General features: G+C 43.4%; 1 protein-coding gene across 15 annotated transcripts in view; it reads right to left on the bottom strand.

The window, feature by feature from the left end:
• Positions 1-3,187: 3,187 nt before the first annotated feature.
• Ikzf1 (IKAROS family zinc finger 1) overlaps positions 3,188-22,512 on the bottom strand; it is an 88,727-nt gene continuing 69,402 nt past the window's right edge. For 7 of the 15 annotated variants that reach the window (XM_052198064.1, XM_052198059.1, XM_052198057.1 and 4 more), the window contains 4 exons: positions 21,528-21,695; positions 16,793-16,915; positions 13,742-13,876; positions 3,188-7,130 (listed from right to left, as the gene is read on the bottom strand). In XM_052198064.1, the coding sequence (XP_052054024.1) occupies positions 6,427-7,130; positions 13,742-13,876; positions 16,793-16,915; positions 21,528-21,695 (1,130 nt within the window). In that variant the 3' untranslated portion in view covers positions 3,188-6,426. The remainder of the gene's footprint in view (positions 7,131-13,741; positions 13,877-16,792; positions 16,916-21,527; positions 21,696-22,512) is intronic. The other 8 variants (XM_052198055.1, XM_052198062.1, XM_052198058.1 and 5 more) reach the window with 4 other exon arrangements.

Here is a 22,512-nt window from a genome sequence, read left to right as displayed (position 1 = left end):
TGAGGGCAAGGCTGAGAAACTGATGTGACATGCAACCTGTGGATCAATATGGCAATGACCAGGCTGAGGGTTGCTTTGAAGGCAGGCTTATAGGTACAGGTATTTTCCTCCCTTTCTGAGAGTGACACTGTAGCTCAAGAGGATCATATCCACTTTTCCTCAAAAGGAACATTCCAGAATGAAGCAGGAGCCAAGTGAAGAAGGGGCCTAGGCCAGGGCCTACAGCCGTATCTACCTCTGTGCAGCACCATCTTTTTGTGGGATTTGGCCTCCCAGGTGCTGTCTTTCATGTGTCCAATGGGGCATGATCCTGCAGCTCCCAGGGAAATTGTCAAGGTTGGGGACTTATCAGCGTGGCTGGTGTTACAAGGGAGGAGAGCTTGCTGCTTCCCCACTACAGCTATCTGGTCTCTGAGATGGGAATACAGATGAACTGCTGGCTTGCCTGGTTGTCATAGAGATAAAATAGGAGAGGATAGTATATGTATAAAAAGAAAGAATGGAATAATTGAATGAACCAGGCCCAGTGCTCACATTTTATCAGATGTTACTAGCTTTAGCCTCCAGCTCTCCAGCCATCAGTGATGGGAAAAGGGGTCTTGGAAAGGTTAGGCCACAGTAATGAGGAAAGGTGTCTTGGAAAGGTTAGATCACGGTTCCACTGTTGCATACCTTTAGAGTGTAATGCATACATTCAAACACAGACTTAGTGGTCCCCAGAATCCTGTTCTTAAGGACTAGACCATACTTTTAGGAGCATGCCCAGAGGGACACCTTCTGAGGCAAAGCAACCTCAACCCCCATGTTCTCAGTTGAGGAAACTATACTCTGCTTTGAAACTTCAGTGCAACAACTGATGATCTGTGGGTAAAGACAGTAACTTGATCAGGTCCCATTTTCACAAATCACTTTTGAAACCCCAAAATGGTTGGGCCATAGTAACAGGACTCAGGAAGCAGGAGGCCTGCAAGGACAGTCACAGAAAAATCACATCGTCTACAATGGAGTCGCTAGGGAAACCCACTGTGGTTGGCATATGGCCTTCTTCTGTCTTTGTAGTGTACATAAGCCAGGTAGAATGTCAAAGCTGTTCACCAGAGGAACTGCTGAGGAACTGAGGGTTAGCCTATGTGAGGGGAACTGCTGAGGTACTGAGGGTTAGGCTATGTGCATCTTTCATTGTGGTTGCTTTTGCAGGGGGGGGGGGGGTCACACGTGGAAGCTGGCCTTTTGAGAGTAGCAAAATGAACATCTCAACTTCTCACCTGATTCCTTTGTCTGTGTCTAAGCTGTTTTAGACCATTTGTGGGAAGACACTGTTCCTCTATCCAGACAACTGTGAGCCCAGGCTCAGGAGTGTCACAGATCTAACTGGCCCTCAGTGAACTAGCATTGACTGATGATTTGCTTCATGTACTGGAGGGACTGGTCACACATGGCTGGGGGGGTTGTCCCATGAATTCTTTATACTCCAGAATATTCAGTAAGTGACCTGTGGAAGCTGCAACTGAACAATAGGGGTGAGATAGGGTGGAGCTTGAGATGCTTCTGAAATACCAGTTCTGGGACACAGTCCTGATACCCCGCAGGGCTGTAGTTGATGAACTGGAGGCTGGGCCTCTTGTGTGCCAATGCCAGAGTGGGTTTGCTCAGGGTGGAGGTTAATAGTGGAATAGAGAAACCAAAGGGTTTGGGGTTGCTAAAAGCAGTGCTATTCTAGGGGCCATGGGTAACACTTTGGGTTTCCCGAGAGGTGGTATGTGTGCTGGGTGGAGGGAGTAGCCTGGGAAAAGATACAAGTGGCGGATGCTATGTGTGGCAACAGCAACACTTGACCTCCCCTCTGCATGGGGGATGTGCCAGCTGCTTGCTGCTTTGGGTACTGGTGCAGAGAAAGAGCCAAAAGTTTCCAGAATGATGGAGGAACATGGAGTTCCCACTTTGGTCATCTGAGAACTTCCTCCGAGCCTTTCACTAATTGCTCAATTTTCTATCTCTCTTGCTCCTAGCTCTGTGTCTTAGTTGAAGCCATGGCAAAAGGCAACTTTCAGAAACGGCCAAAGTTGTTTTTTTTTTTTTTCTTTCTTTTTATGAAATAGGGTGTCAGGTATCCAAGGCTGCTCTTGAACTCCCTGTGGAGCCAAAGACCTTCAACTCCTCCCTCTTCCTCAAAATACTAAGATTATAAGTATTGCTACCACGCCCAGTGTGTGGGGATTGCACCCCAGGGCATTGGGCATTTGAGATGAACACTCTACCAGCTGAGCCAGATCTGTAGTGCCCAAAGCTTTGTTTCTTGAGAATTGGAATGGGTTCAAAGACGGCAAGGAGGCTTAACGAGGAGTCACAGAGCTTCCACGTCATTTTCTGCTGGTAGATATCTGAGTTCTGTTTGTCAAAATATGACTGGGAAATACTGGAAATGGGGTTGGGGACCTCGGGCCTCCCTCCTATCACTCAATGCTCGTTCCAGGCTCACGTGGGAAACAGAGCCAAGTGTTTACATTTACAGACTCCTTAGAAGTGAAGTCTGCAGCAGTTTTCTGGCAATCTCTTCCAAACTGAAGCAGATAAATGAATAAGAAAGCCTTGCTCCACGATGTCAGAAAATCATGCTGAAAATAATTCTTGTGCTTATTTAAATGGAAAGGAATAAAAGGCAGGGCATGAAAGCTGTCACTTCACCCACCATTTTGTCTTTGATGCTCCTCTTCTGCCACTGCTTCACCATGATGCTGACATCCAGAGGCTTACCAGTGACTCCCTAGCTGGCCAGCTGAGCTAACCTGCTGTGCCCCTTCCTGTGTATCTGCTCACACTTCTTGTATTAAGACCTGAGCTCCTCACCTCCCGGTCTCAGAGAGGCTACAGCAGACTCTGACACTAGCTGGGGCTTATTTTATGCTTGTGTTTGGACTTCACTAGATGGGGCAGACAGAGTATTTGTAGAATTTATTTGTTCTGTAATGATCTTCTGTAGTGATCTAAGGCAAATTGTGTACAAAAGGATTCTCTGTGCTCCCAGTGGAAACCACTTGTGCTTAGCTAAACAAAGCAGTTAACATCATGCTAGAGTCAGGGCTGCAGAGATGGCTGCATTTTCTTACTCACACTTCCACGTACCTGTCAGCAAAGAGGTGAATATCTGAAGTGGTAGTGATATAGGAAGATTTAACCACACACAACATCGTAAAAAAGTGTATTAGAAAGGACTGGAAACAATATAGCATGTTAATATCTGGTCACACTTATTCACAGTGAGTGCCGTAGCACGAGATGCACATGAGCTTCCTGAATGGCTCTACGTCTCAAGTCTAGTTGTGGCTCACCATAAAAAAGAACCATAGAAAGAACATGGATGTTCAATGTGGGAGATCTGGATTTTAGAGCTTATCCAATCTTATTGCTATAACTGATGGCGAAATAGATGGTACGTCATGATATGTCTGCATAAAATCAATTCAATTTTTTTTTGTCAAGATGATGTTACAATTCAGTCAAAACCAAACAAAAGAAAAGAGCATAAAATGTGACAAAGGCTAAGCCTCATCTTTATAACAAGCACCCCTGTTTCTTCCTGAAGACTCCAACGTTTTATTATGTGGTTGTATGTAAACTGGAAACAGAGCATGTTGGTATCTGAAGCAACTGGTGCTAGGCCATGCTCTTGGCGATAATGTAATGGTAACATAGCGATGCTCCTGACTCACCAGGACAGATGCACACGCACACTGAGGCACGAATTACAGAAGGGACCTGGGACAGGAAGCCGGGGTAATGGGGGAGAAGGAATGAGAAGTGGTGACTGCCAGCTGTCACCAACAGGCCAGCCTGCTCTTAGGAACTATCTCTTGCCTCTCTGATAGCTACTTAAAACACAACTTGAGGGCAGGTTCAGCACGATTATCACACAGCAGTACTCAAGACACACATCATATAACAGAACAAACCACAGAACAAAAAGTGAGATCATGCAAAACCCTACTTTACCAACTAAAGAAAAACATCATCAACTTTTGATACAGAATATAGCCACCTTCAAACATAATTTAATTACTTGTGGACATAATATGAAACCTTATCTTAAATACAATAGTTTCAAAAAATGCTGTTACAATATAAAACCACAACAAAAGGTGTGCAAATAGACATTTATATTGACTAAAAAAGGCAGCGAGAAGAAGGGGCAAAGCATTCTAAAAAAGAACTCCTGAAGCCACTATTTACAATTCCTCCAGTGGCAGGGGTGGGGTGGGGTGGGGGTGGAGCCATCTTCCTTGGATCATACTTAATGGCTCTCATGGCTAAGGAAAAGAGTGAGCAAAAGCTTCCAGCAAACTGTAGGCTTGGAAGGTTGTCACCTGGAATATATGAATTTGGGTAAGGCCAGTAAGATCTGTAATTTCATATTGAGCAAAAGATCTTCACAGCTATAGCTCCTCAAATTCTCCTCTCAGTGTAAATCCTTATATTTGTAATTTTACTTTCACTTTGAAAATGCTACACTGTTTAAGAAACAAAGAAACACACACTTAAGAGTGAAGCTGTCCCTGCACTTGAACTCAGTATTTGAAGTGTGTTTGCGAATGCTGATCTATAGAATTTATCAACATTGCAAAGACACAAGTACAACTTGAAGCTGCTGACTGGGAAAGACTTGAAGTGCTTTTTATTCTTAGAAAAATGCCATACTTTCCAGTGGTTTAGAGTTTAGATCAGTGGTTTGCTCCCATGGAACACCTGGGAAAGACAGTTTTGGGTATCAGCTAGAATGTTCTTGGCATCTACTGGGGTAGTACTAAGCAATTCACAGAACAGTCCCCACCAGCCATGATCAAGCCCTATATGTCAGAAGAGCTGAGACTAAGAACCCCATTTTTAGCTCAAGAGCTGTTATAGACAATCTCCCCTCCAGTTCTTTGGAATCACCTCGGAAAGTTTCTGTGAAGACAGTGCTGTAAACATTTACAATTATAAGCTTTTTGTTTTGTTGAGGTGGTGGAGGGTAACAACCCTAATACTGATTCTTACGAGAGGCCTTCCTGTGGAAAATCTCGAGCTAACTGACCTGGCTTCAGCGTGACAACCCTGTCTTGGTCTGGCTATACCAGATCTCACCTCTGCCTCTCTGAGATACATGGTAGGCATTCCTCTCTGGGGACCTAAACTAGTCACGCTGTGTCTCCAAGCATTATAGCATTCTAATGCCTCTACTTGATAAAGGTTGTATGGCCCTGTGTCCTATTTATGTGAAAACACATGCTACTTGGTGTTTATACTAGAGAACTTCGGAATATTTAAACATTTTGTTTAAAAGCATGGATATTTTGTGTTTTAGCCACTGAGATGCTGGGCTCATATATTTCTTCCATCTAAAAATGGTTATTCTTAATAATGGTTTTAGGTTTTCAGACAAAATAACATACATCGAGAATAGGGAAAGACATTTATCAAGATAGCCAAGTCCATATCTATAACCAGAACAGAGATTCAATTGAAGTGACGGATGGGTTGTGCTTTTGTGGAATGACAGGTCCTGGTACTATCAGCCCATGGAAGAACAGGAACCAAGATAACTGAGGATGGGGCTTGGAAGAAGGCTTTGACTTCCAAGAAGTTTTACAGTATCAGAACTTTAAAATAAGGTCTCAATTTCAGGATTGGGTTCTAAAATGCAGTGATGAGCTTTGGGGCCATTAATGGCATTGAAATGATAAGAGAAAAATGATCACAAGAGCACTGAGCTCATCTTACTGGGCAACAGACCCTCAGGAGGCTGGACTGATCAGGCAAATGAAGAAAAGTCTGCAAGGCTCTCCAAGCCCTTCCTTTCAGAACCTTGCACAACTTGTCCAGACACCATACTGCCATGCAACATATGACGTCATAGTCTCTCAAAGTTCGACCTTTGGCCATGGTCTCTGCACTGGCTGATGTCCCTGCTCCTCCCAGATGCCCTATATTTGGTCCTCTGGCTCACCTGCAGAGCTCCCTGAGATGGCTCAACCCCAGTGGCTGTGCTGTTTAGGAGGATTTGGAGAATCTTTATGGTATAAACTCTGCTTAGATCAAGAGCCACCTTACTCCTACTTGGATAATTGTTTTATTCATTTCTCTGAGGAGTCAGGCTTTGTTCTGGGGGTGGAGAGGGTGGGGAGAGTTTTAGAAAGCCACATATCAGGGAAATCTCAGGTATCAGTCAACAAAACCAGCTAGAAGAATGGATGCTCTGAATGTTCCTGATCCAATGCAATCCTGTAGCTAACATTAAAAACTTGTCTTCCAAACCCAAATCAAACGCCAAACAACCAACATAAAAGAACAAATGCTGCCTGCAAATCCACTCCCAACATTGCCCGCCATGGGTCCAGCTGCTGGGAAGGAGGCATACCCAGCTATCTGTGCTTCACTGGGGCCTGGCTGGGCTTAGCTCAGGTGGTAGCGATGCTCTCCCCTTGTGATATGGGATGAGAACTCGTACCTGTCCTGGCTGTGGTAACCACACATGTTACACTCAAAGGGATCCCGGAAGCCATGGCAGCCCATGTGGATTGTATACATGACGTGATCCAGGAAGAGCACACGGCAGTGTTCGCACTTGTACACCTTCAGCTGCTCGCCACTCGTGCTGACCACACGGAAGGCGTCCTGCGAGTTCTCTGAGGCTGCCCTCAGCACCTCGTAGGCACGCTGCTCCTCCTTGAGAGCCAGCCCGTTGCGCGCATGCGGGGTGATGTGGTTGGTTAGGTAGATGAGGCCGCTACGCTGTTCCTCGGCGTTGCTCTCTGTATCCGTGGAGTCTTGGCAGCTGTTGCTCGGGGAGGCCTCCCGCTCTGATGACACAGACTTGGCCTTGGACAACAGCAGCAAGTTCTCCACGGCGCTGTCCTGTGCTGAATGGTTGGACCGTGGGGGGCCGTCTGAGGGGGGCTTGTGCAGCTGGTACATGGAACTGATGACCGGCACCACCTCGGAGCTACCGGGGGGTGTCTGCACCAATGGGCGCAGGGACTCAGCCCCAAGGTAGTTGATGGCATTGTTGATGGCCTGATCCATCACGTGGGATGTCATCATATCCTCCTTCTCATAGCTGGCACTGTCATAGGACATGTCTGACAGGCACTTGTCTCCTGTGGGAAATAGATGGCCATGAGTGAAATATACACCCAGGGATGTTTTAGTGTCACAGAAGACAGGACACATCTGCCAGGGCTCAGGAAGGATAAGGGGCCATCCTGCCCAGGGACTTACTATGGTAGGCTCTTGGGGAAGTTCGATTTACCCATTAATGAATAAGAAACTAAAGATCATCCATGTCAACTTAAACAGGGCATTTTTCACAGGGGTAAATCCCATCTTTCATTAAGTATGATAAAGTTAATACAATTATATTTAATTTAAATATTTTAAAAGAATATTCTAAATATATACTGTTTCATTTATCCTAAAATTATGTAATAAACATACAAAGCCATGAATTAATGATATTTAATAAATTTAAGATACTATATTACATTTATCATTTTAATAATCTAAAAAATGTACTCAAAACATGATTACATATTATTTATAATAAAATATATATTTTGTATAAATATTATGAAAGTGGATGGGTACCAATGCGTGATGAAGTAGAAGGAATACTTAAACATAATTGTATGTACCCTTTCTTCTTAGCAGTAGTGAATTAGCTCAGCAGAAACAGGAAGCAGGAAACAGAGAAGGTCTATTTGAGCAGACTGGGAGGTGGGCACCATTCACTGTTTAAAAACACATCTAATACTAAAGATGAACAGAACTAGAGTTCAGTAGTGACCAGACCTGGGACTCAAGAAACTTATGGTCTTGTATGATTAGCTTGTAAGACTACATGAACTGTGCTACTGTCTGGACCTTCGATGTCCCCAAAGGCCCATGTTTTTAGCTATTGTCCGACCTGTGGCTAGTAAACCAGATGTATCCCAGGATAGCCATGACTGTGGCCGAACCCCTTTGTAGATAACAATGTCTTATCTCAATGTCAAAGAATGTTAGTGTCTACCCAGGGACATATTGTTGGGAAGTACTGGACTCTTTAGGGAAGAAGGGCCTAATGGGAAGATCTTGGATTTGGGGGGAACTATATTCTTAAAGGGGATCCTGGAACTCTGACCCCCATATATTCCCCTTCTGCTTCACAGCCACAGACAAACATTTCTACTCTGCACCTTCTTGTGCTGCCTCGCCACAGAGTCAGCACAACAGGGCCAATCAATCATGGAGAGGGATCCCCCAAGGCTGTAAGTAAAAACTCTTCTGTTTTACAAATTGCACTTCTCAGATATTTCTCTATCATAACGGAAAATCTGGCTAATACAAATCTTCCCTGGCACTGGTAGAAGATGAGACTAGATTTGGCTTCAGATAATTAGTTTTGGAGTAAAATGTTTTATAATGAAACAAAATGAATTTCCTTAAAGATTTATTTCTGAAATACACTGGTGTGAAGTATAACATGAAATCATGACCCAGACAAGAAATTCATTCAGTAAATCGATAGTTTATATTCCTATTGGCAGTGGTAGTCACTGAGTACCCTCTGAGTGATAAGAGGGCTCAAGGCAGCCTACCACATCAGATGCACTTTTACGGCTCCCCTCCCACAATGCCTGCTTCTTCTCTTCAATAGTCTGGCTACAGTGGGACTACAGGGAAAGCCAGTGAGAACGGATATGTGTCCTTGGATACACAGAGCTAGCAAGGGAGATACACACTAAGTGGTGACAGCAGACTCCATCCCTATCTATGAAATCCCATGAGCACAGGAAGGCTTGCTACCAGAGCAATAGGTTTCTCATCTCATAAGAGCCAGCTGGGGCTTTTTGTATCTTACTGTAGGAGACAGAAACAGTGAAGATCCTGAGGGGTCAGAGAGCCTGGAGCTTTGGTGACAATGTGATGGTCCAGGGGACAGAGCTCTTGGGGGTATAGGGAATGTACAAGTGCAGCTTGGATCATATATTGGAACCTTAGACTAAACTGACTTTATTCAGATAAAAAGGGGCACTGGTGAAGGGTCTGAAGAAAGTGAACTACCAGCCACAGTGAGACAACAGACTGAGTTACAAGGGCGATGGGCTGCTCCAGTCAGGTGGTACCTGATGGGGTGGTGCTAGAAGACGACCCCAGTGTCTTTCATGGCAGCACTGAGGTCAGCACTTCCCCCAAACTTTATCTACAGTAGGAAGGGTATTCCACAATTCATAAATCTACACATAGTCTTGAAAAAAAAAGTCAGTGACTATTAATAGTAGCCCTGGAATACATTCCTCCAAACTTAGTCTCTTCCTTTGCATTTCGTCTTCTTCATCTTCCTGGGTGTGCACCACACAATGGCTTGATTTCATCTACTCGTGTCAGAACCAACACATACTCTGGTAATGACATACAGTGATCCTCAGACTATAGAAAGAAAACTTGTTAATGTCTAGTTACACACTCTTAGGAACTGGACACAGCAAAAGCCGCATGTAGTGGATGGTAGAAACAAAGAAGGGATTTATTTCTCTCTCCATTCCAGGGGGAAAGGTTTTTTTTTTTTTTTGCCTTCTCTTTTGTTTTGTTTGCTTATTTTGTGATAACCTATCTTGTTACATGGGCACGAGGAACTCATTCTTGAACTTGCATCTCATTCACTACCAAACCCTAGCAATGGAGGAGGGTGTGGTCTGCTGCCCATTTCTGTTAGCTTTACAAGTGTGTGTTCTCTCACCAAAGGTGGTACTTTCCTGTTTCTCCCCAGAGGTGTGGTTCTGTGGTTTTCTAAGCAACCACTGAAGCTTGTTGTTTTAACAAGTGGGTGTTGCAAAGAAAGCAATATACATTCTAGATGAGTACAGTGTGACAAATCTATCTGTAGAATTTGTCTACTAATATGTGAAAAATTAAAAGCTGCAAAAGTCCCCAGTGCCCCAGTGAAATCTATAATCTATTCTCTCTATCTCTCTATCTCTATCTATCTATCTATCTATCTATCTATCTATCTATCTATCCATCCATCCATTTTCTACTTATTTCTACTTTACATTCATCTATATATGACCAAGAAAAGGAGCAGAAAATTCTTGCCTGAGACTTGAAAAAGCTTTGGGTAATATCACTTCTAGAAACAAATGGGATCAATAACATTTTCAGCATTCTCTCCCAACCCTCACACTGACAGAAAGTTGGAATGGGCTGAATTTCTGCCCTCCTCATTTTGATCATGAAGCTGAAAGTCCCACTTGCAGGCAGCACATGACGTCAGAGACCTTAGCATGTGGGCTGGCTCTCCTGCCCAGAAGCAAAGGCCTTGATGAGTTGTACTTCAGGGAAAGTGAAGCCCTGAGATGTCCCTTATGGAGACAGAAGGCATCGTCTGCTGGTTTAGAGCTTTAACCAAATCTGAAAACTCTGAAAACTGTGAGAGCACTCTCAAAGGGGACATTGTAAACAAGAACTGTACTTGGCCTCACCTGACCCTCCCAACACTGTCCTTGTTGGCATTCCTTCAGGATTTAAAACTCACAGTTCTCATAGTCCCAGATACAATGGGAAGAAGGCTGAAATGTCAGTCAAGCCACAGTAGACCAAGAAGAATGAGCACGATGGAAAGAAACGCCATGGTTACAGGGAAAATATTTTTTGGCAAGAAAGGAAGTAAGACAAACCAGAAAGTCGATCCTAGGGGAAAAAAGAAACTTGATTCCAGGAAGAGGAGAAATGAAGCATAATTACTTCATGACTTGGAGTAAAAAACTTTTTTTTTCAAGTTTTAGCTATTTTAATTTTTAGAATATGCAAGCCGTCAAATTTTGAAGATATTCAAAGGCAATACTTAAAAAAAAAAAAAACAGGGAGATTTTAGTCTCAGGAACTGAAACAAAAGCCAATCCAATACATACTTAATACATGAGTTAAAAATAGCAAACACTAGAATAAAAACTGCTAGGAACTCAATTAAATCAGGAAAAATATAAACTAACAGTAAGTAAATTTAAAAAGATAAAGAAATTAAAATAGCAAAATGCTAATAGACACGGAAGACGATTTATCCAATCTAAGGAAAACCAGCACTCTTGAATAGAGGCCACAATAGATAGAACAATTGGTATTTATGTAAAGGAATGTTTCCAAAAGACAAGGAAGAAGAAGAAAGGAACCTCTCAGTTATAAAGACTACACTTCATCTAGACTGTAAAACACCAAAGAGCTTCTTGCTCATGATGGTTGACTTAGGATCAAGGAAAGAACACTACATATTTTAGGAGAAAAGTAATATTATTAAAAAAAGAAAATGAGGTTGGACTTGGCACCCACATCATTCAACAAGCATTGCCATCAATGTCAGAGAAGGAAGAGTGGCCCAAGTCCACAGGTGACATTCTCAAACTCAAAGCAGAGATGAAGACAGAATGTCTACAGAGTGCTTGAATGTAAAGTCAGTGAAGGGATTAATCGAAATAAACGGAAATGGTCCTAAGAGACCTGGGTCTGATTCTTTAACCTGTTAAATTATATAGTGATGGATATCTAAATTTTGCAAGAATAATGATTTCTGAATAGAATGTGAATAAAGATGCACAATGTAAAAATAAAAACAAAAATGATTTTTTAAAAATATTTTTATAATAATTTTTTTCTGATAGTAATTCTTTTTAAAAAGTCGAGTCCCTTTGGGAGTAAATATTTATTTGAGGATCCGTTATCTCTTAAGACATGTTGAATATGCTGTGGTCACTGTGAACTTATTTTCTAGAAATGCATGGGAAGAGGGGAAGCAAACCAAGAAAGAACAGCTGCAGTCTTTCTGAGGTGGCACATTCCGGAACTTAAAAGGCATTTACTCCACATCTCTATATTGTAGTCCACCTATCCCTGTCCACTGAAATATATATGATATATATACAATGATGTTCTTCTAATTTAATACTGGTAATTTCTGGATGTTGCATTTGGTTATCTGAAAAACATGAAATACTTCTACCAAAACTCTTACTATCTATCATCTCAGGAACATAATAGAATATTATCCTAAATGTGGAGAGCAATATTTGAGGTCCATCTCTCTTCCTTTTAGGGTGACACAGTAGAAAGGGTGGACAGGAATGTCGTCACATAGCCCTGAGAGGACAGCAGCCGTGAGAGCAGGAAGAAGCACTGGCTAGTCCGTGAACTGCCAGTCAGCCCTTCCTCACACACATCGCTTCTGCTGTCCTGGCCCTCCTGTTCCCTTCCCACAAGGCCACTTCCTCCTGTGTTTAACCTCTCCCCTGGAGACTGCTCTCCCCTCCCAGCGTTGCTTCACCAGTGTTGTGGATCGCGTTCACACCGAGCGTGTGAATCAAGACAGTGCCATTCGGTGCCTGAAGCTTAAGGGCACCGCAGATGCTCATTACTAAAGCATGCCATGCAGCATTCTTCAGGTTCCTAACTGGAAAGAGGAAGTCACACCCTGCCTCTGAGGTCACTTACTCTTCACACACTTGCTGCTTCATTCTGCCAGTCTCCCAGATATTTCACCAGACTCTCTCCATGGTCCCTGTCCTCTGTGCATCCTCAGGGAGCAGACAGGGCCCTGAGCCTCACACTATCTAAAGCCCCAGCCACCCAACAGCTGGCTCCTTGACCAAGATTCCCTCTTTCTTTGATCAGGAAATGAAGTCTCCTTCATTCTTTTGGTTCAAAGGCTTCAGAGAGACAAGTCTATGAACAATATTGCCAGTAAGTGGTTTCTGTTTTGTTTTCTTTTTTTTTAATTTCTTTTTTTATTAGATGTATTTTTTATTTACATTTCAAAATGATTTCCCCTTTTCTGCCCCCCCCCACTCCCCAAAAGTCACATAAGCCCCCTTCCCTCCCCCTGCTCTCCCATCCACCCCTTCCCACTTCCCTGTTCTGGTTTTGCCCTATACTGCTACACCGAGTCTTTCCAGAACCAGGGGCCACTCCTCAATTCTTCTTGTACCTCATTTGATGTGTGGATTATGTTTTGGGTATTCCAGTTTTCCAGGCTAATATCCACTTATTAGTGAGTGCATACCATGATTGATCTTTTGAGACTGGGTTACCTCACTTAGTATGATGTTCTCCAGCTCCATCCATTTGTCTAAGAATTTCATGAATTCATTGTTTCTAATGGCTGAATAGTACTCCATTGTGTATATATATCATATTTTTTTTGCATCCATTCTTCTGTTGAGGGATACCTGGGTTCTTTCCAGCTTCTGGCTATTATAAATAGGGCTGCTATGAACATAGTGGAACATGTGTCCTTATTACATGTTAAGGAATCCTCTGGGTATGCAAATCAAAACAACCTTGAGATTTCACCTTACACCAGTCAGAATGGCTAAGATTAAAATTGTGGAGAAAGAGGAACACTCCTCCACTGCTGGTGGGGTTGCAAATTGGTACAACCACTCTGGAAATCAGTCTGGTGGTTCCTCAGAAAACTGGCACGTCACTTCCGGAAGATCTGTTTTGTTTTCTAATGGTCTTTCTTTCCAACTTTTAGATCCTAACCTCTGTCTTTCTGCCTCAATGTAAAAGGTTTGTCAGTTTGAAGAAAATTATTAAAATTTCTTTACAGTATTTAAGAAATATTAAGCTTTTTTTCCAAAAGGGAGATTTTTTTTGTTTTCCTCTACTTTCAAATAATTTTTATTTGTCTAGAACACCCACAGACTTGTATGTTAAGAGACAGCAAACATTTAACTCTTACCAAGAAATTTCTGAGGCATAGAGCTCTTACGTTTGGCGACGTTGCTTGCCAGCCTGTCCAGAACGAGGGACCTCTCTGCTCCTATCTTGCACAGGTCTTCTGCCATCTCGCTGTGGTTAGTTTCTTCCTTAATGACTAAAGTCAAAGACAGAGAGAGGCTAGTTTAGAAATGCTTGCACTTTAAGATCCTCCTGTATCCAGTGTTAATGGCACATTTGTAAAGTGCCAACAAGAGCTGCCTTCTCATCCTCCAGGCCCTGGCAGAACCAGCTGCAGCCATGCCAATGGCTGGCTACCTGCTAGGACCCCATCCTCCACCTGTTCAACCCACATTATCCCTAAGACCAAAATAACAAGCTGTTTGTCTACCACCCAACACTGGACCATAGTGAATTAACTGTGTTACTTTGGAGGGTCCTTTGTCAAGATTGCCTTAACCAAATTGAACAACAACCATGAGAATCAAATATCATCAGGTCCAGAAATGAACAAAGGGTCTAAAATCATGGCTGCATAGGGAACAGTCTCCAACCACACAGCAAATGTCTAATGACCATGCAGCAGTTGCACAAGGTGGGAAGGTAGGAAGCCAAGCAGTCATTAAGGTAAACAAACGCAGACGTACAGGTTAGCTCAACCCATCTCCTTTTCTATACCAGATCTCCCTGACCATAAGTGAAGACACAAGCTTGTCTCCTGCATAGTCTCCTCTACCCTGACACCTAGCTTGCAAGGCAAGGATTTCTAAAATGATTCCCCAGAAGCTTGGAGTGTAAAGTGATCAGCTTCTATTTTTTAACCAGCTCTTCCAATACTGCTTCTGTCTTGTGTGTCTCCCTTCTCAGGCCATTAATTTACCATAGCTTCAACTGGTTCTATCTAGTTTATCTTCATGCTCCTCAAAGAGTTCCTTGAGCCGTGGCTACATCTTCATGTAACCCAAGCCCTGTCAATATTTTAATTTACTTTTTTTCTGATAGATTTTTACAATAAATGGTTATCAAATGTTAACAAGATACACAAAATATTTTGTGTAAAACCATGCTTAGATTTGGGTGGATATTCACGATGGCCAGTCTTCGTTCGCTCCATCGCCTTCTACATTTCCCCCCTGCCCAGGAAGACCTAGTAGTTTCTGCCCCTTATTCTGTACCCTACATACCCACACAATCCATTACGCATTTTATGTCGTCACTTTAAAACCTGCATTTCTAGTCAGGCATATTCTGACATATTCTGTTAACAGTGAATTATGAGGGTGTCTTGTTAAATAGCTCAACATTCAGCCCACTCTGATTAATAGGAGGAAATACAGAAATCTTATACTAGAAGTCATTCATTCATGTGATTTATCAAGCTAATTTACATATCTTCCCATCTCTCAGGTGACACCACACCACCCCTCTGAGCGCAATACATGTGAGGCTCAGGAGATAGTTCCTTATCCTATGAAGATATCAGCAAAGTGTAATTGGTCCCCTCAACCTTTTTACTAAAGAAAATCACGTTCAGAGAAACAAAACTTTTCTTACTTCTCTTGAGCTTACATCTCTTGAGTTAGAGAGTTTTTAACTAATGGACCCAACCTAAATAGGTCTGTGGGGTAATGAGGTGACCTGAGGGAGATGGAAGGTCAGGGTCAGGAGATGAATGAGAATGCACAGGCTTATTGGCAGGATGGACAGTAAAGTTCATTTCTGGAGCCTCAATGCCATGTTCCCTAACCTTGTGCTCATTATATATTTATAAGGCAGGTGTTGCAGGGGTGAAATAGTGAACTAAGACATGACCTAGGCAGCTACAGTTTGCAACTGGAGTGTCCCCTGCAGGCCCACATGTTGGAGGCCTTGGCTCTAGGATGATCCAAGTAAAAGTTGCTGGAAACCTTGAGGGGTGGAGTCTTGGGGAAGGTCCTTAAGTCATTGGGACCTGCTCTCAACACAGAGCATAGGTCTCTGGCCTTCTCTCTCTCTCTCTCTCTCTCTCTCTCTCTCTCTCTCCCTCCCTCCCTGGCTTATGAGGGTCTCTCTGGCAGGAGATTTCAGTGTACCTGTGCTCCCAGCATGGCATGGCCAAAGCAATGTGGCCAACCAACCATGGGCTGAAACCCATGTTTCAAAACAAGTTCCAAAACAGAATTGCCTTCCTTTTATTACTGGTTGTCTCAGATACTCATCACAGTGATGGAAGTTGGCTGGCACTGGCTTGGGGGCCTCTGTGATGATCATCTGTGTATCTTAATGTGCCACGAGGCAGAGGCAGGTCCGATCGCTGCTTCTTGCAAGAGTAATTTCTCACTTCTTGAGAAAGAACTGGAGCATGAAGCCATCACTGCAGTGCTCTGAGTCACCGGACACCAGGCAGGACAAACTAGAAACTGATTCTCACTACAAATTAGCGCTCAGTAGACATCCTGCACTCTTCTTCAGACTCAGAGCCAGTGCCTGCCAGGTCTCCCAGCAAGTTCTGCCCTCTCCCCAAGTGCGGATGCTCAAAGCTCAGTCTAAACCAATGTTTAGTCCTGGCCCAACAGTTCTTCTTTGAAGACCTTGAGTAATTAGTTGTTTTTTTTTTTTTTAAGACTCACATTTTATTTGGACTTTGAACCACAAAGAAGCAATCATGAACGACACTACTTTAGCTTGGTTATTTTATTTTCACACTTGTGGTGCTGGAGATCAAACTCAGGGCCTCTTGCACACCAGGCAAGCACTTTCATCACTTAGCCAATTGTCTTGGTTTAAATCCCCACGCCACCCCCAACTCAAAAAAAAAAAAGAAAGAAAAGAAAACCAAACAACAACAACAAAATACCCCACAACACAGAATCTTAAAAGGGTCGCTACTGTTACGAAGGTCTTAAGTCGGGCTATGACTGTTCAACAGAGCTTGGGAAGTTTGGCAAGTTTGGGAAGAACGATCAATCTGTCCCTAGTGTAGCTGCAGGGCTACTGGACAAAAAGTTCCTCCTGTGGCTGAACCGGGCCACAGAGCCGCGTCTGGAGCCAGGTGTGGGGGAGGGGTGCGGCTCGGCAGGGGGCCTCAGCTTACCTGGGTACATGCCCGGAACACCCATGCTTTCCAAGTAGTTGTGGCATCGCTCTTTATGCTCCTCTAAAGAGCTTCGCTGTTTATAGCTCCGGCCACAATATCCACATTTGTGAGGCTTACCAACTGCAGAAAACACAATCGAGTTTAAGACTCCAAGTAAATATTGGCCTTCTGGGTAATGGGGACACAAGCAATACATTTATAACCAAAAAAAAATAATAATAATAATAATAATTAAAGGAAAAAATAAAAGGAAAAAAAGGTAAAAAAAAAATGTACTCTCTATTGAGCTATGACTATTATGGACTTTGTCAAAATTAATGAGTTTTAAAAATGTTAATGCCCAGGTGACTCACTGATTGTACCAAGAATCCACCAGTCTTTGTTCATCTTAACCTGTGGCACTGAGTATCAAGTTCTTTTCTAAATCACTGAAGTGTGTCCTTTACTGGGAAAAAGTAAACAATCCCCTGGTTCCTGGGTGGGCAGTGAAGAGGGGAGTACGGATTTGCTGTCAGGGCGGGCCTCTCCCCAGGCTGACCCCTCACTGGGCAACCGCTAATGAATAAGGTGAAAGGTCACGTGGCCAAACGAGGATGCTCAAGTCTCTAAGAAATCATGGCAGGTAAAGGCTGTAATGAAATGAGTATTTCTAAATTGTATCTTTCTATATAATACAAATATATTTTACACTGTGGTACATACTATCTCGTTTAAGAATATATAATATATAAACACAAAATGAAAAGGGATATGGATTAAACTGAATTCATTTTCACATACACAGAGAATATACAATGTGTTTTGCATAGGAAGAGCATATGAAAAGCCTCTGTTTTCTCCCCAAGGAATACAGATGATGAAACTTGCAGATCAGTCTGCCCATTAGAACTCAGCTCTAAGAGGTCGCTGCATGCCTGTTCAGGGTGGGATTCAGTGTATTGTTCAATGTGGTAGCCACCAGCCATGTGGAGATTCTAAGTTTGGCTAGAGGACTAACATTTTAGTTTTGTTTAATTTTAATTCACTAAAACTTAAGTTCCACTTGGCCAGTGGCTTTTATGTGAGGCAATGCTATTCTACAGGAGTTGAGTCTTTCCTGGTTTTTTTTTTTTTTTTTTTTTTTATTTATTTTTTGAGAGGTATTTTAGGAGAAGAATAGCAAAGGGTCCATGTGATATCTGTTTTTTAAAGACTTAAATAAAGACCCTTTTTAGAGAAGGTGTTCTTCAATTACTTTATGAGGAATATAGATCTTTACCTCAACATAACATTGTATTGCTCATGCTAAGTATGATATAAAGCCATCCAAACAAGAATGCTTGGTAACTGGTCTAATGCAATGTTACTTCAATCTCTTTCCTGAGTGACCAGATGCTATGAAGATGTTCTTATGGAAACCAAAGCTTCATCTACAGAATCGAACATATATTTCTATTTTACTTAATTTCATAGGTATGGGTGTTTCGCCTGCATGCAATGTCTGTACATCACTTGCTTGTGTGGTGCCTGCCTGTGAAGAGGGAGTTGGATCCCCTGGAACTGGAGTTACAGATAATTATGAATAGCTACGTGGGTGCTGGGACTCAAAACGTGACTCCTCTGGAAAAGCAGCCAGTGCTCCAACTGCTGAGCCATCTTTGCCGTCCTTATGTAGTTTTTGTCTAGAGACAGTGATGTACCACAAATGATGAAATATGGAACAAATGTTGCATATAGTTGCACATTTACATTCTATTGTCATAGAAATTAATACAACATAAGTATTATTTTTTCCTGAAAAAATGTAATTTTAGTGATTTCATGAATCAAATTGCCCACCATATAAATGGTATGGTGCCCCAGCATGCAATAAAGACACATACTCCACAATGTTCATAGCAGCCTTATTTATAATAGCCAGAAGCTGGAAAGAACCCAGATATCCCTCAATGGAGGAATGGATACAGAAAATGTGGTATATATACACAATGGAGTACTATTCAGCAATTAAAAACAATGAATTCATGAATTTTTAGGCAAATGGTTGGAACTGGAAAATATCATCCTAAGCGAGGTAACACAATCACAAAAGAATACACATGGAATCCAATCATTGATAAGTGGATATTAATTAGCCCTGAAGCTCTGAATACTGAAGATACAATTAGCATATCAAATGATTCCCATGAAGAAGGAAGAAGAGGGCCCTAATCCTGGAAAGGCTTGATCCAGCATTGTAGAGGATTACCAGGACAGAGAAAAGGGAGGGGAAAAGATAGGAGAATGGGTGGAGAGAAGAGGACTTATGGGACACATGGGGAGGGGAACTGGGAAAGGGGAAAGCTTTTGGAATGTAAACAAAGAATATAGAAAATAAAAATATATATAAAAAAATAAATGGTATGGTGCCTGATTTTTCTCAACATATGATTGACTTTAATGCTAGAACACAAGAACCAAACTGTCTCTAACAAAGCTGTTCCAAAAGAATACCAATCCTGATATTAGCACAAACTCCATTACCACAGAGGAGTCTAGAACCTCAGACCACCACCAGATGCTAGAGAAAGCTATGGGTGGCCCTAGCCTTTAATGGAATGTGGGCATGGTCATTCATGCAGTGAGAGAATACACTACCCTGGGCTTTGCAGACAAGGACTGAAGTCCTGTCATTCTGGTAAAATTGCTTTGAAGACGAAAACACAGTGTTTCTTTTCTCCCAGGGCTGTGTTTGTTAAGGGAATTTTCAGACACTAGAGTCACCAACACCCCAGGTCTATCTATGTTGGACATCTCTACCAGCTTATTGGTGACACTGTGGCAGAAACAACTGTCAGGAGCCCTCTGCCTGTTCTACATACTCAAGTTATTAGTCCCACCAAGAGGAGGACACCACCATGCCTTAAATGCAATGAGCAAGCACGTAGGCAAAATGTAAAACCCCACACTGATTGCTATCTTACAGTGGAAGGATGGACATGCAGGGAAGAGTTATATTGTAAACCTGTAATTAGAAGGTGATAATGCTGTAGCTGTATCCCTAAAAGTGGGTCTTGGAATTTTCCACTGGCCTGGGAAGCTGCACTTGCCACCAATCTGAGGGCCTGCCAATTGTGTTTATGTGCCTTTCTCCTACGTCACCCGCCTCCTACACGGGCCTGTATGTCACTCCCTGCCTTGCCCCGCCTTCACTTGTGGATCATGTACATACAGACAGTGTCACCTCCAGGAAGCCTTGGTTCTCCTCATTCCTTGTAGAAAACACCTCCCAGGTCTGAGCTAGTGTCCCACCTAGGACAGGGAGGTTTCTGCTCTCCCACGACACATTCTGACTCACACACTGCCTGAGAGGGCAGCTCCTCAACAGAGGGCACCACCTTTCTTGGCAGCGCCAAGAAACTTGCCCAAGTCACAACTTTCTGCTGTACACTTTGGGGAGTCTCCTGACTGTTCACTGTCTGTCAGACAGGGGAGTAGAGTACAGGGGAGATGGCTCACAACATAAGTTCCTTTCTTTCTCTAAAGCTGTCCATGTGGAGGTGACCACTAACCAGAAAATCCAGCTCTGGACAGCACCTAAGCTGCACTGTCGTAACGCTTCGCTCTCATTGGTTTAGAGGTCCTCTAAAGCGAACCGGCTTGAGCTGACCATGCCCTCCTGCTGCGAGGATCTCCCCTGATCCTCCAAACAGGACAGACTGTGTTTTTTTTCTGCTCCTATAGGACCCCTAGCACTCTACCCTGCCACACACACATAGGATGCTGTCCAGGGGCTTAGGAAATATGGGGCAAAGAGATAGATAACTTGAGATGCATCTGTCCTGTTTGGGAAGATGAGCTGAGGGCCTTTCTTCTGCCACTGAGCAATGACAGAGTGATGGCTGGCTATGACAGGACACTCTTGGAGGGCAGGGGCAAGGCCCATCAACCTAGTGCTCCTAAAGCCAGTGCAGCACATGACAGCACACATGACAGCACAGAATGGAAGCAACATGGTATGTTACACATACTACATTGCAAGCAAACATAGCACACAGTTGCTGGACAAAACTCCTACATCTCAGACCTGGAGGCTTGTGGGGCTACCGGATAAGATTCCACCCAGGAGGCAGATGTGATCTACCTAAAGATGAGTCTGGGTGATAGGTTGGCAACATTCTGACAACTGTCCAGCGTTTATGTAGATCGTGTTCTGAGACTACAGAGTATGTGGGGCATCCTTACAGGGAAATTTTGCTGACAACTCTAAACCAATCAGTCCCATCAAAGCGCCTGTTGGTTTCCGGCCTGGGAGTTACTCTCTGTTGGGACAGTGTGTCCTGGGCTGGCAGGGTTATAATCTGACCAACCTACCTGTGTCCTCTCTGCAAGGAAAATTATGTTTATTACTGCTATTCAATATATTCCACATGAGCCAGTGATGTGTGGCACTGCAGTTGATGTAAAAGGATGTGTTTGGGAAGCTAAGGGCACGGGCAGTGCCCTTCGGAAAAATACCCACTTACCTGACACGGTGGGAGGGGAAAGCTCTTCTAAAATACACCAAGGAGGCGGGGTTTCCTCATGTGTGCCCCTCCCACCCATTTCCTCTGGTTCAGTAGGGATAACATCACCAAGGAGGCCAACAGCCCAGAGGGTTGTGGGCCAGGTGGATTGGAAGGGCAGTGGCTGGGAACACGGAACACATGATCTGGGTGGGGCCCTACACAGAGACGTCAGGGCCTGGCATCCCTGCCACGCCCAGCGAACCTACCGGAGTGCGTCCTCAGGTGGCCGGTGAGGGCATCCCTCCGGCGGCAGGCATAGTTGCAGAGATGGCATTTGAAGGGCTTCTCGCCCGAGTGCAGCTTGATGTGCCGCAGGAGGTTGCCTTTCTGGGTAAAGGAGGCCCCGCACTGGTTGCACTGGAAAGGCCGTTCACCTGGGCGAGAAGGGAAGAGGGTAGCCTGGTAAGTATTGTGCGGGAGGCTGCACGGGAGGACGGCCACAAGAAAGTTGTTCCCCGTGGGCTTGGTGACTTCCACCGGCTGCAGGTTTGATAGAACACGAGGCTTTCTGACTAAACCTGCCAGCTGCTTAACGCTTCACTGGCTGGGTCAATTTGATCTGAAAATCTAATTTTTTTCCCCTAAATCAGAATGGCACATCACAATGCAAATTCAAACTCATTTAAATAAAGTGACTGCAACATTTTGTGATGAAGAGTCACTCTTCCTGATCAGCAGTTTTGGAATAAACCAATATCCAATTTTGCGTGTTGTGGCATTTGGTGGGGTTTTTAATGTGGCTTTTTTCAAAGGGTCTTTAAAATATGCCACTGAAGCAGCAAAATAAAAAGGAAACTCATTAAAAATGCATTTCAGGATCACAAGTTCATTTCAGCGTTACATTCTTATATTTAAATGAAAGGCACTTCATTATAACAGTTATAATAACTTCTTTTCATTTACATTTTCCCTGTATTTTCCCTTTCAATTTCTTCTCCATTACCTGTCTGTCCCTAAGCAGGCAAATCAGGAGAGAGACAGACAGAGAAAGTGTGAGCGTGAGAGGGAGAGACTGGAGAAAGACTGAATAAAATAGAAGTTCAGGAACAGGACAGCGAGGCCTGCCCTCCTGAGGGAACCCCTGGCGAGTTGCCTGAGACGTCCTGCCTTCCCTTTTCCTCACAACTCGGAATTCAGTTTTGTGTCCACAGTAGACAAGTCGTGTTCCAGGTACAGATCTTGCTGCCACTG

Source organism: Apodemus sylvaticus, chromosome 11, assembly GCF_947179515.1.
Source record: "Apodemus sylvaticus chromosome 11, mApoSyl1.1, whole genome shotgun sequence".
NCBI lineage: Eukaryota > Metazoa > Chordata > Mammalia > Rodentia > Muridae > Apodemus > Apodemus sylvaticus.
This window is presented reverse-complemented; position numbering and strand designations above follow the sequence as displayed.